The sequence below is a fragment of the Zootoca vivipara genome, chromosome 5, assembly GCF_963506605.1.
Source record: "Zootoca vivipara chromosome 5, rZooViv1.1, whole genome shotgun sequence".
NCBI classification, from domain to species: Eukaryota; Metazoa; Chordata; class Lepidosauria; order Squamata; family Lacertidae; genus Zootoca; species Zootoca vivipara.
Genome location: NC_083280.1, coordinates 32,976,071 through 32,990,181, shown reverse-complemented (window position 1 = coordinate 32,990,181; position 14,111 = coordinate 32,976,071). Strand labels below are relative to the sequence as shown.

Sequence of the window (14,111 nt, the reverse complement as noted above, 5' to 3'; positions counted from 1 at the left end):
ATGCAACAGTAACATGACTGCAAACCCTTAAGGTGGAATGGAAATCACAACATATGCTTCATATGAGTGCAGGAATTTGAAGCATTAGTTGTCCTAGCCATTGTGACATATTTTATGATGCAACTGACAAGCCACTTTCATATGTAAATAAACACCCATCCTCATTGGTAGAAGCCATTGTGATGTCATCATTAAGCAAGCACAGCTTTCTAGTACCAAAAGGGCCAGGGGAAACCAGTATAACTTCCTGAAAAGCCATGCCTCGCGCAACATGTCACTGTTGCTTGACATGCCCATGTTGCCCAGGTTGTCCGTGCTGCTATGAATGCATTAGGTTCCGGCGTTTCTTGTTCAGCAGATCCCTATTCGCATGCTGCTTGTGTTGGCGTTTTCTATTCAGCGATGAACGGAACTGTGACTGCTTCTACTGTCCACACAGTGATGATGAAACCTGCCAGTGCTTCCACTGCACATGCTCACAGAACCCAAATTGCCGCTGGTGCTGCTGCTCCTGTGCTAATAATCCACACTGCAAGTACTTGTGCTGCACAGATGAGAATGATGACTGCCAGTGCTACGAAAGCACGTGCTGCAACTACCTCAACTATATGCCTTACAAGCATCGGTACAGGCTTAGAAGGTAAGAGTTTGACAGAACTATGGTTTGTTTTAGAAGCCAGTAAGCATTGACCCATTTAGGAGCTTAGAGTCCTTCGAAAAACTACTGTGGAAAAACCCCCAATGTTAGCAATACACATTTAGCCACTTTCCATTTTAAACCTTCGTTAATACACATACATTTTCAATTTATGTGTCAATTAAATCAATTATACTTAACACTGGGGACTGACCAAGGAACTTTCTACATGCCCTTAATCAATGGGGTTTTACGCAACACAGATATGGCATCCTATCCTGTGGTTAGTTGGGTGCTGTCAGTGGCAAGAGTGTCAGAAGGCAGAGGGCCTTCTCAGTAGTGACACCAGCCCTGTGGAACTCCCACCAGATGTCAATGAAATAAACAACTATCTGACTTTTAGAAGACATCTGAAGGCAGCCCTGTTTAGGAATTTTTTTTTAATGTTTGAAGTTTTATTCTGTTTTTAATGTTCTGTTGGGAGCTGCCCAGAGTGGCTGGGGAAACCCAGCCACATGGGTGTGGTATAAATAATAATAAAGCTGCCATTTCATACTATAAGTACCAACTGATGACAAATACTACCCATATAGAATGAGATAGGGTCCTTGAATGTTATCTAGTGCAATCTTCTGTTCAGTGCAGGATAGTCACAGGTGAAGCATTCCTTACTTCTCCTGTACATCTCTCAAGCAAGGTTTTGATTAGTTTTGTTACCTGAAGCAAAAATATTGTGCAGCGGGTTAATATTTCCTCATAGTACAGAATGAGCAAAAGAGCTGAGAAAGAGAAAGAGTGCCTTACTTTAAGGGTTTTGTGGCACAGGAAAGATTCAAGCCACATATCTCCAAACTTTCTTTGAGTCTCATCCTACGCAAGCCTTTTTGTCTTTTCACTTGCAAACCTAGTAGCATCAAGACCAGTGGGAAAACCTTACTGCAAGGCCTCCATGTAAGGCCTTCATCCCTACCAACTAGGACATTAAGCAACATCTCAGGAAATCCTAGCACCTCCATGATTCCCATTGCAGAATTTCTGGTGATACTGAGATTGCTAACAAGATCGCCTTTCTGCATCTGCCACCCCAAACCACAAAGTACCGGGAAAACATTTGACAGGAGACAGGGAGGAAAGAGGAACACAGGAATTCTGGAATGGATTAAATCTAAACCACAGAGGCATTTTAGGGATAGATGCCACTTAATCATGCAGCCAAGCATTACTCATAACATAAGGTCACATTATAAGTTGGGTAAATCGTGTCCTCCTCCCAGAGAGCATGCGTTGCGGTGAGATAATCAAGACTGACCTCACTGCTGTTGTGGGTGGGAGTGATTGGATAGTCACAACAACCCGATTGGTGGTCCCTCGGTTGCTGGGGTAAATCTGGCCAATAGGATCATTTAATGCATGAACCGAGGGACCCATATATATACCGCTGCACATTGCGTTGAGCTTTCTCTTCTTCGCCTCGTGCACTGGATCACCTGCCCACCCTCTCTATATTTAGGGTCCATTATGACCTTGCTATGCCATCATGGGTCGTCTGTTCTTTCCCATTTGGCTGATTGGCTGGTGCCACTTGGGTTTCGACTGCCGCGTAGCAAATCGTCACAACTTTGTAAGGCATTGGTTCAAGGTGGGGGGGAAGGGAGGTTGTCACACCTGCCCGTCCCACGTGCAAAGGGCATTCCGTTAAAGGAATCCGGGGGCTCGCCTTGCTTTTGTCCGATCCCCTTCCAGGGGTTAGGGCCACACCAGACCCCCTGGGAGCATTTGGAGTGAGCTTAAGTCTGATCCCGGTCCAATGCTCCCCCAGGAAGTTTTCCCTGACTGACGTCTGCCAGAGTCCAGGTGTCAGGGCTGCCCTGCTGAGGTCAGGTGCAGCTAGTCGGGAACCAATGCCTAAGCAAACCACTCATGATCTGTAATCAATAAAGTTGTGGCCAAAATTATGCCAATAACCTTAAACTAAATTCCATGTCAATTGTGTCTTTATTTTCTTGGGATCTTAACATGCAATTATTAATGTTGGTGGCTTCACTCTCTACAACTGAAAGTTTTCTTCTTTGTTTGCTTGTTTTTATGCTCAGACGCAAGTTGATAAGCAACTCATCTGTCATTTCGCTGGATAAGGACTCATCGGGACATGCTTTCCTTGACCAGCTTATTTGCCCTTTGTGCCAAGAGCTGTTTCTCCGACCTTTTATGCTGCCATGTAATCACTGCATTTGCGATAAGTGCATAATGAAGAGCCAACTTCAGGCTGAGATCACAGAGAATTTCTTCATCATCACATGCCCCATTTGCAACAAAGCCCACTGCCTTCCATTTGCTAAGAAAATCCAGCTGAGGATGAATTACCTAAGAGCCAGATTGGCCAGGAAATATATGCGTCGATACGGTTTCCTGCGGTGGAGGTTTGACAGAAGCCGGCTACCAATTTATTGCCAACTTTGTGATGAGCGCCGGAAGGCCACCAAGAGATGTGTGACATGTCAATTGAATTACTGTAATCTTTGCTTGAGGAACTTTCACCAGGATATCTCGTACCAAAATCATGTCTATGCCAAAATCAGTGACGAAGTTTGGGAAGAAAGAAACTGTTTGATCCATGGTGATTCAATGATCTCAAAATACTGTCTTGATGACAATGAACTGCTTTGTGAATACTGTGCTGATGCCCACCACACGGATCATGACACAGTTGCTTTGCCAATAGCATGTTCAAAACTGTCTGCTGCATTATTCGGTTCTATTGCAAAGTTTAAAAAAGGTTCCTGTTTGTATTTAACTACTTTCCTTCTGCTTGATTTGTTATTGTAATATAGGCTTTGATGAGTCTCAAAGTGCAATTATAAACACACCGGTGCAATGGCACCCACAATGTGTAAATCTTAGGTTTGTATGTACATTTTATCTGAAAACCACTGAGAGAGAAATGAAATAGACATAATGTATGGCTGCATGCACACTATACCTTTAAAAGACATATGCCTCCTTCAAAGGTTTCTGGGTACTGTAGGTTACCTCACACTGATTTACATGCCCCAGCAACACCTTAGCAAACCACAGTGACCATAATTCTTTGAGGGGAGGGGAATGCACTTTGAATGTACTTTAATGGTATCGCATGTAGACGGGTCATCAAGGCCTTTCTGAAATTGTCAATGTAGCTGCAGGGGTCAGATTGGGGCAATGCTGCAAGTGTGTTAGCCCTCCCCGTGATTTCTGCATTATGTAATCGCTCCTGAGCTGCTATTTATTCTTTGAGGGTAAGCACACAAGCATGGTCACATCCACCCCGTGCATTTACAGCACATTTATGCCAATTTAACAGTCATCATTTAACTTTCCCACAAAGGATCCTGGGGACTGTAATTCACTCCTCACAGAGCTACAATTCCCAGCACCCTTAACAAACTACAGTTTACAGGATTCTTTAAATATATGATGTGAATATGACCAATGTATGTGTTGACTCACAGGACTAATGCTGTTTCAGTGGAGTTTATATATGGGGGAAACTGAAAAGGAGAGCATTAACAGCACCCACAGCTCTGCTCCACCCCCACCCCCACCTCCTGGTGGCTCTCTTCAGATTTAAAAACACTGTGGGAAACCTGATCATTGTTTTCCAATTTTTTTATTTACTTTGAGGAATTGTTCCCACAATGCTGTACATTCAAATCCAGTTTACATTGGGTTAATGTGACTCCAACTTATCGTCTCGAACTGAACCATAGTGAAGCTGCTGTTTCCAATACAGATCGTGCCAAATGTAGTCAACCTACGGTATATTAAACCCCATCTCACTTTTAACCTTTGCTATATTTTGTGCATGAGTAGATGGACAGTGATATAATGATTGTTTTTTGTGATATAATGATTGTTTTTGTGTGTTTCAGTACGATTTATAATTGATAATGATCTAATGGAAGTCCTTGTATTAAAAAACAATTTTAAGTCCTATAAAGAAACCAAAAGGAGGGAGATCAGGAACGGTTTCATGAGGTTACAGAGCATCCTTCAACAACGGGAGAAAGAGCTGATGGAGGCAGTAGAAAACCTTGAGATTCAAAAACAGAAGGCACTTCACGAGTTTGCCGAATACACAAGCAAGAGAATTGATCAGATGGACAGCCTTATGCAGTATTCTAAGGAAGCTTTAAAGGAACAAAGCCAGCTTGCATTCCTGCAGTCTGCATATGGGCTAGTAGTTGAAATAGAAGATGCAATTGCTAATATTTATCAACCTAGCCCGCTTCTCAGGGAAGACCCTATTAAGCACCTTAAAGTCAACTTTGAGGAACTTGCACAAAAGTTACAAGCCATTTTCCCAGCAATTTCAAAGAAAGTGTATGATAAAACAATCAAAAGTCCTTATCCTTGCAGTTCTGACATAATGATTCCAAGGGATGTCTCCAGTGCACACGTCCCAAATCCATTAGGAATGGATCGTAGTCAGTCTTTAGCTTCATTTGCTTCATTAGATCAAGACATGATGAACGACATGTATCTAAGACCCAAATCCTTACCTCCTAACTTGAGAGATAATGGGATGTATGCAGTTTGGGATGCCGCATCAGATACTTCAAGAGGCGACAGAAGATTTCAAAACCAAGGTATCTACTACAATCCAGAATTACACGGAGAAGCCCAAACTACCACTGTTCCTGGCATTGTTATTGTCTACCAAACACTTGTATTTCCAACTCTTGCTAAGGTAAGGTGTTTGTTTGTTTTTACATAATGTTTCTTACACATTGTACATGCACTGAGAGCATTTGTAGGCCGAGGGCTCATCCCCACTTCCATTTGTGCCATGATTTTTAGGCACGGGCCTAAAACACGAGTGGTTTGTTGCTGCCATCCTACCAATTTCCCTGGGGAAACCTGCTGATTACTGCTGAATCAGAACAAACATCACTGAGGACTGACATTTGTTCTGGAAAACAGTGGGTTTTTCAGGCAAAATGGCAGGAAGGGTGGAGGGGAACCCAAAATACCTGTTCCTACAAATCACCTGTGCCCTGACACCCCTTGCTGAGGACACTGGGAAGTCCTCGGCATGGAAAAGATGTACAGATGTTTTGTTCAGGTATTTGCCTGAAAACGTTATTGCTGCATCTAAGAACAGGAGGCAGGGGCATGTTTACAAGCCAGTGCATGTTGCCCAATTCACTTGGTCCCCAACTTTTCCTGTGTTGAGAAAGTACTTGTTTAATTGGGGGGTTTGCTTTGTCAGGCCTGCTTTCCTCTCCCTGTGATTTCCTCCCTTGTGCTTCTCAGCTGAACGGGGAACAGCAGAGGGTGGTGAAAAGGAAGCCCCCCCCCCTGGAGCTCCATCTGTTCATCCTGTTGCTCTGCTGGGAGGGTATGTTGTGAGCCCCGTAAGATTAGGTTGGGGACCAGAAGCAGCCTGGTGGCTGCAGATTACAGACTTCTGAACTAGAGGTAGAGGGATCATGTTTCTTGGACACCTGAAGGCAACCCTGTTTAGGGAAGTTTTTAATGTTTAATGCTGTATTGTGTTTTTAATATTCGGTTGGGAGCTGCCCAGAGTGGCTGGGGAAACACAGTCAGATGGGCAGGGTATAGATAATAAATTTATTTATTTATTTATTTATTTATTTATTTATTTATTTGGAGACTATGCATGCTAACCAGAGAATGTGCTTATTTGCCTGGAGAATGTACAAAATGCAGTTCAGATATGCACATTCCCCAAGGTCCATTGGAGATTATGCATAATAATAAAAGCAATAATCAGACACATTAATTAACAAATAAACAAAAATAAACAAAACCCCAACCTCCACCTAGTCAAAAAAAATCATTCACATCAAACCAACAATTTCTCTCTCTTTAACCTCTCCACCCTGCTCATCAACTGGACAATGTACAAAGTTCTGTCAAGACAGGCACATCCCCCAAAGCCTGTTAGGAATTGTGCATAATAGCCAGAGAAATACAAAAAATCCAGTCAATATAAAGACTGGCCTATTGGGGATTATGCATATTGACTGGAAAATGTGCACATTGCCCTCTTCATTGATGAATTATGTGCACATTTTACAGGCAGAGAAGGAGGCAAAAGCTATTTTTGGAAATCTCATGAGAGAAACATATGTACTTGATGGTGGTGAGCCGATGAGTGTATTCGTGGAGTCCACCTTCCATTTTGCCACCCCATCTGAAGGTGGCAAAATTGGAATGTTGGAAATGGGGGGCGGATTTGAAAGGCCATAGGTAATGTGGAGTGTCCCTGTGCCCTCCTTGTAAGGTTATTAGATTTAAAGGATTACAAATAGCAAGCATTGAGATGTTGCTACATGATCCAAAATACTGGTACCGGTATGGTAGGAGAAGTTCACTACATAAATCACTGACATATTTTAATGGAAAATCTATTTTATTTTATTTTGCTAAAAAATGTAAACTCTGTGAAACGAATGGTATTAGCTCATTAAATGCAACATGAAAATACATTCAGTGTTATCTTTTTGTGTGTAGATTTACTGGACATGTCCTACAGAAGAAGTAGATAGCTTTGAGGTTGCTTATTATGAAGTAGTTGATGAAGAGGCAGCTGAGAATTTAATTCAGCCCCAACTTGTAGGAGTGCTAACTGGGATTGCCCAACAGAATCTGGAAATACATAATCTGACACCTAATACAGAATATCTCTTCAAAGTCCGGGCTGTCAACGAGTATGGTCCAGGCCCATGGAGCGAAATTTGTAAGGTACAATCTATCTACTCCTTCTTGCTTGTACTTTTCCACTGATGTCATACCATGCAAAGGCAATAATAAAATATTAGATAGGATATGTTTCTCAGTGGGTTATTTTGCTGGTTGAATTAACCAGTGCTAGATAACCAATCAGTCTCAAACCATGCTTTGTCAGCCGTTATTAGTGAATTGTTTGTAACAATCAGAGCCTGTGCTTTAATGCAGATAATGGTAGCTAGCTGACTCTTGTGTGATGACCATGTAGGAGAAAAGGAAAATAAATGGTTGATTGTGGTCCAAGAAAAATCAGCCACTAAACACTTTTGATACCCATTTTTGTGCTCCTATCTAGGTCACATCTAAGACAATCCTATTGCTCCCCCTATGACAAGAGAGGCATAGATGAGGTTGCAGCCACCCCCCCACACACTTGCAGTTCCTACGCACCATACCCCACAACTGCCCCTGATTAAATTGGGACATCCTGGTTTTGCATGCCATGCTCTGAAAAACAGACCCCCAAAATGCACGTTTGGGGGCTCCGTGATCTCGCACGAGTCACATGACTCACACAGCAGCAGGGTCGGGAAGACAAGCATCCCAGTTTCTTGGGTCAATATGTTGAAGGGTTTGACTGACACGCACCTATCATGGTGTCTTCTGGCAACACCATAAATACTACCATATTATTGTAGCATAGATTTTCATGGAACAGAGTGCCCTCCCTTTTATTGGTCTAGGAAATCTCAAGCCACACACAAAGTTAACTCTTTAGGGTGCAGCAAGACTGTCAGCACACCTGCTTAGTCAAAAGTTGATTCCTCCAAGTTCAACAGGGATTCAGTATGCATGAATAGGATTGTAGCTTTCAGCACAATGAATCCACTGTGTGTGGTTTCAGAACTGTCATCTCAAATCAATCTGAATGTATGTGCTGTTTTTTGTTTGTTTGTTTATGGTAGAAATTGCTTGTGTATAGCAGGGATGAGCAAACTTTTCCATGAGGGAGCCGGTCCACTGTCCCTCAGACCTTGTGGGGGACCGGACTGCGTTTTTCTTTCTGGGGGGGGGAGGGGAGAGAACAAATTCCTATGCCCCCCAAAATAACCCAGAGATGCATTTTAAATAAAAGCACACATTCTACTCATGTAAAAACATGCTGATTCCCAGACCGTCCACGGGCCAGATTTAGAAGGCGATTGGGCCGGATCTGGCCCCTGGGCCTTAGTTTGCCTACCCATGGTGTATAGAATAGGGGCCCTGAGAGATGATTCAATGTGTCTCTTAACATGAGAGTTTCCCGAATGGACACATTTTGTGCAGTATGTCCCTCGCTCTTAACAATTTGAGATGCTCTGTGGTCGCAGTAAGCAGGGGTGCATGTGGAAGACTTGTGTTCCACTCCATGACTTACGGGCAGTTGACCACAGAGCGTTATCTAAAGTGTAATACAAGCAAAACTGGAGGTAGTCTTCAGGCTTAATATCTAAGAAAAGTTAAAATATTTGTAAACAAAAATTACTCAGGGAAGTGGTGCATATCTTTGTCAGTCACTAACTGGAATATGTTCATCTTCAGTGGGGACAGAGTGAGGGGAGAAGCACTGTCCATTTCTATAGCAAAGTTTACCATAGGGCAAGAAAACAAAAAGCTCCAAGCTCCTGCTGAATTCCTGTCTAGTACTGCACAGCTTGCAGGCAAAGGAGACTGTCTAGAAGACAGCATTCTAACTCGAAACAAAATAAAAAAAATCCTTCCAGTAGCACCTTAGAGACCAACTAAGGTGCTCTCTAAGGTGCTACTGAAAGGAATTCTTTTGTTTGTTTGTTTCGACTACGTCCCCACCCACCCTCATTCCAACAGTAGGGTAGGCTTAGGGATGGAGATTTGAAGGAGGCTGCAAAGTAAAAGGAAATATTATCTGCTACGTCTTAGCAAGTACAGGATGAATTTATTTCAGGGAATAACAGCTAAAGTAGCACCTGTAAATGCAGAATTAGGGATAAAGACTAGTCCTCCCTGCATCTGTGGAGCAAACATACATGTCCAGTAATGTGTGGCTTAAAAAAGAAAAAGAAAAATAGCCCAGTCAATTATATCCTGATGGATGTTAGTAGGAAGGCATAGTCTACATAATTTCTCAGCTGCAGACAAGGGAAGAGGAACTTGAAATGCCATTCCTCAAATGAACAATGTTGCATCAAAACAGAAGCTATTTCATTTGGAATAAATTGAAGTATACTGTTTTGTTTTGTTTTTTACAAAGCAGATTGTGAAGAGGGAGTTATTTAAGCCATTTTGTAAATTCCTAGATTTGAAAACAGAAGTCTGAAATAAAGTGTGCGTTTTGTTTAGCACAAACAATATTTTTCTGGTTCTTATTCATCCTTTTTCAAACGTCAAAACATATTGAATAGATTCCTTATTTTTATTGCCCAGCTGTTATTGCAGCTACAACATTCACCACATTACTTGATTTAAAAACCCTGAAGCTGCAATCTTACGTCCCCCCCCCCCAAGGTAAAGTATGATGTCAGTTTCCTACTCTTCTTTGTTGCTCGTTTTTTTTTTAAAGCATTCTGTACAGAGTAACTTATTGTTTTTATATACCGGTATCTCTATGGTTCACCAGTGGACCTAGATTCTGAGCTTTCACTTTTAAAAAAAGAACCGTTCCTAGACCTCTTTAGAAAGAACATGGTTGAGCAAAACATGCAAGCAAAATTCAAAGCAAGTATTTTGTGAGGTATGAGCCTACTTCCACCTTTCAGTGCTCTGCACAACTGAATGAAGTCACAACTGTGATTGATAAGTCCTTCAGATAAGTTTAGAGTTGCACATCCCCCCCCCCCCGGCTTCCAAATTACTCAGGAAATCCCTTGTCCTGCCTGGTTCATCTTCAAGATAGATAGATATCGAGTCATTTTGAAGTTCCCTCCCCTTCTTCACCTTCCCTAATATGTAGAGGGGTGACTGTTACCTAGAGAAAATAATTGAGAAATTCAGCATGTTAGTATCTCTGTGACTGGATAGTATGGAAAATATTAAAATTGTGAAGCGCATTCCAGCATTGTTATCCACTCCTCTTGCTTTGTTAAGTTCATCTTTCCTTTCCTTTCCATTTTTTGGAAAATGCAGTTTGGGCAGGGCAGGCTAAGTTGACTACATTGGTAGATGGTGCAGTTGGGCTGCACTGCTTGCTTGACCCACCTCTGGCTGGGTTGCTGCTGCAGACTGGGAGGCGCAAGGTCAGCATGATGTAAAAGCACTGGTGGAGGCAATCTAGCACTCCTGCCAGTGTTTTTGTACCCCACTGACCATGCTACTATCTCACTCATTACCTTCTTGATCCTGGTATACAGCAGCAACTCAATTGGATGGATGTTAAGTGAGCACTGAAGCCTCACCATGCCCTCTGTGACTGGTTGAAATCCGTTACTTTCCCAGCTTCAGAGGAAAACAGAAGACTTTGATGTGGTGCAAATCCTTCTTGCTTGGCCTGTCCTGATAAAGGTTGCTGCAGTTATTATGAAGTGTAAATAATAAATAACCACAACGAATGCTCTTAGAATATTCTGCTTGCTTTTTAACAATTTAATCCTGACTTTATCAAAGCAGGGGTACCTGAACTTTGGTTGCTACAAATCTTCAAACTCTTTTGACTGTTCCAGCCATATGAAACAAAAATGTCTGGTCTTGCTCTGAATATAGATACGTCAGCCTAAGGTCAACTGATGAAGTACCTACCATCACATAAGTGGTTTACAACTCAAGAAACACGATTTCTTTGCATGGGTTAGGGTTAACATATGTTGCTATTCGAGCAATTGTGTCTTTTAATAGCTGTGTGTGGCAGGCAGAGATTCTGCACATTAAGCATCTTCAAGCCTTTTCAAACATGAATACATTTATGGGGAAGAGCTTCATCTATTGACATTCTGGCCTTGCCCACATTTCAGCATTAGTTCTGCACACATTGGAATTTGTATGTGAGGAGCAACATTTGTCTTCCCTAGTCATATCTGTAGCCATTTCCTTTTGCATTTGTCCCCGCCTTCTGATTTGTCAATTCTGTAATACCGATTAACAGTTGCAGGAATGAAGGATACAATACCATATATGGACGGGAAAATATCATGGAAAAAACTAATACCGATTAAATACTGATAGGGCAGGTACACAGATAGCTGTTCACAAAAGGTGGCAAATGTAAATTCTCGGCACACCATTTTTATTGTGCTTTCCTTCTGCAGTTCTTTTTTTGGTTTTGTGGTAATATGAGGGGTCAAAAGATAAATCTATATATCTATAGGGCAGTGATGGCAAACCTATGACACACGTGTCAGGCATGACACGCAGAGCCCTCACTGCTGGCACGCACCCCATCGGCCCATTTGCGCTGTTGTTGTTGTTGTTGTCGTCCCCCCATTTGTTCTCCCGCTCCTCCTACAGCTTGTCTCCGCTACAGCTTGTCTCCGCTGTTGCTGGTAGCCAGAGATTGGTTTTTAAAACCCTTTCTGTGCTGTTTTTCTGGCGCTTTGGCAGACTATTATTGGGTGTAAACAGAGTTCATTTTTTAACCCTTTCTGTGCTGGGTGTTTTTTTTGGCGCTTTGGCAGACTGTGTCGGTGCTGTGTGTTAGTTCCAGCGAAGGTATTATTCGTCATTTATTTTTGTTCTCTCCCCCCCCCAAAAGTGCAGCAGCTTTGGGGCACCCCCCCAAAAAGCAAAGCAACTTTTGCACCCCCCAAAAAACCTCCAAAGGTTAGCAGTTCCCCCTCCCAAGCTCAACAATTCTGGGCACTTTATGATAAATAAGGGTTTTTTGGTTTGGTTTGGTTAAATAATTAGTTTTTGGTTTATTAAATAGTTATATATTACAATTATACATTTTTGTTATTTAAACTATAAATATCGCGAAATTACGGTTTTTTTCTCGAAGTGACACACCACCCGAGTTATGCTCGGTTTTTTGGCGAATTGCGACACACCAAGCTCAAAAGGTTGCCCACCACTGCTATAGGGCTATGCTCCATTCAAAAGTGTGCCAAAAATAGTTACGAGAATCAAGGAGGAAATGAATTCAATGGGCTGTTGAATTGTCTGAAGGCATTCCTGGTTGAGAGAAAGGACTACCAGGGAGGATGTGTGTATGTGCAGTTCTACCTGTCCTTGGAGAGGAAACAGCAACCTAGGCAGGAGCCAGATTGCTGTCAGGAAGAATGCATCTATGTGACTTGGTGGATGACAACTGGTATTGTTATTAACACAGTTCCGACAGTAAACGGTCTCATTGTCTCCTTGGTTTTTGTAGGACATTTTTGTTGCCTGGAATGTGTGATTGGTGGTAGTGGTCAATGATGGACTGAGATATTGGAAAGATTGGGCTGGTGGTGCATTTGTGTATATTGGTGGACATGTGTGGGATGCATCTCTGAATGGGGTGGGTGATATTGAATGGGTAATAAATATGTTATGCTTAGTAAGGCATATATTGAGTGTGAGGTGTAATATTTTGTGAGTCAGAATGCTTTTGACAAGAGGGAGGCTGGAGAGGGAAAGAATTCCTGACTCTAAAGATGTTTCAAAATGTGCTGCTGCTATGTTTTTGTTTCTTGAGATATTTTATTGAATTGCGTTGTAATGCATTGCATTACTGTATATTGTAGTTCCCCAGTTTCATTGTTTGATATATAATATCATCATCCCTGACCACTGGTCCTGTTAGCTAGGGATCATGGGAGTTGTAGGCCAAAACGTCTGGAGGGCTGCAGTTTGGGGATGCCTGATATAATGTATCTTCTAAATGGCTTAGAGATCATTTTGAGTATTAAGTGATATATAAATACATAAAATAAATATTTAAACATGCCAATATATGATTTCCTACTGTGTCTAAGACATTTATCATATGCAGTTACTATTTTTATTACCAAAACTCAGCATGGATTGCATATTGTGTGTTCCACTAGGTAGTGACTCCAGAAATTCGTGCAAGAGTCAAAGGCAAATGGGGATTGCTACGAAATGTTCAATCTGCTTTCCATAAACAGTCCTGACCTGCAAGCCAACCAACCAAAATTTTAAAGAGATGACTCAGAAGTAAGCCACTGGATAGAAAGCAATTATATTTTCTCAAATGCCTTTCCTTTCCTTCTAAAGTGAAGCTAACTTCCAAGCTGAAATCTGAGAGTAAACCCTTCAGAATAAAGATCTCCTAGCAAATTAAAGTCTCAGCCCTTTGTTTTATTTTTTTTCTACATTCCACTGAAACTGGAGGAAAACATTGCTCTGTAAATGAAATATATAATGAAAAATCCCTGAAGCAAACTCTGTGGTGTAGCAACCCTTCAATGCAATGTAGCAAACATTTTCATTGTTGAGAAAATACTTTCTCAAGGGCCACTCCTCTTCTATATAAAGCTGGGCATGTGGCTTGCAATATGTGTCATTTGGAAATGGATATAAAGCATAAAAATCACCTTTCAGATAGACATCTGAATGATGCTTGTTATGCCTTTAGCCCTGGAGTCTACAAGAAACTCATTTACTACTCTGGCTTTAGTCTCATACTTTGGCTATTAGTAGAGTCCAGTTCCAGTGTCCATTGCCACCAACACTAAGTTTTGTCCCAACTTCTTTATTTTTTGTCACCTAGAGCAATGCAGACTAAGAGCTTTGTGGCTAGAAGCAGAACAAGGCAATCTGATCCCACACAAAATAGTTCAGTCTCGGAAAG

The 14,111-nt window shown here is 41.8% G+C and overlaps 1 protein-coding gene across 1 annotated transcript; it reads left to right on the top strand.

Annotated features, from left to right (window-relative positions):
• The first annotated feature begins 257 nt into the window (after positions 1 to 257).
• TRIM42 (tripartite motif containing 42) lies at positions 258 to 13,431 on the top strand. The gene is made up of 5 exons (XM_035133771.2): positions 258 to 640; positions 2,731 to 3,413; positions 4,546 to 5,363; positions 7,154 to 7,384; positions 13,345 to 13,431. The coding sequence occupies exons 1-5, from the start codon at positions 258 to 260 to the stop codon at positions 13,429 to 13,431; spliced, it is 2,202 nt and encodes a 733-aa protein (XP_034989662.1).
• Positions 13,432 to 14,111: the final 680 nt, after the last annotated feature.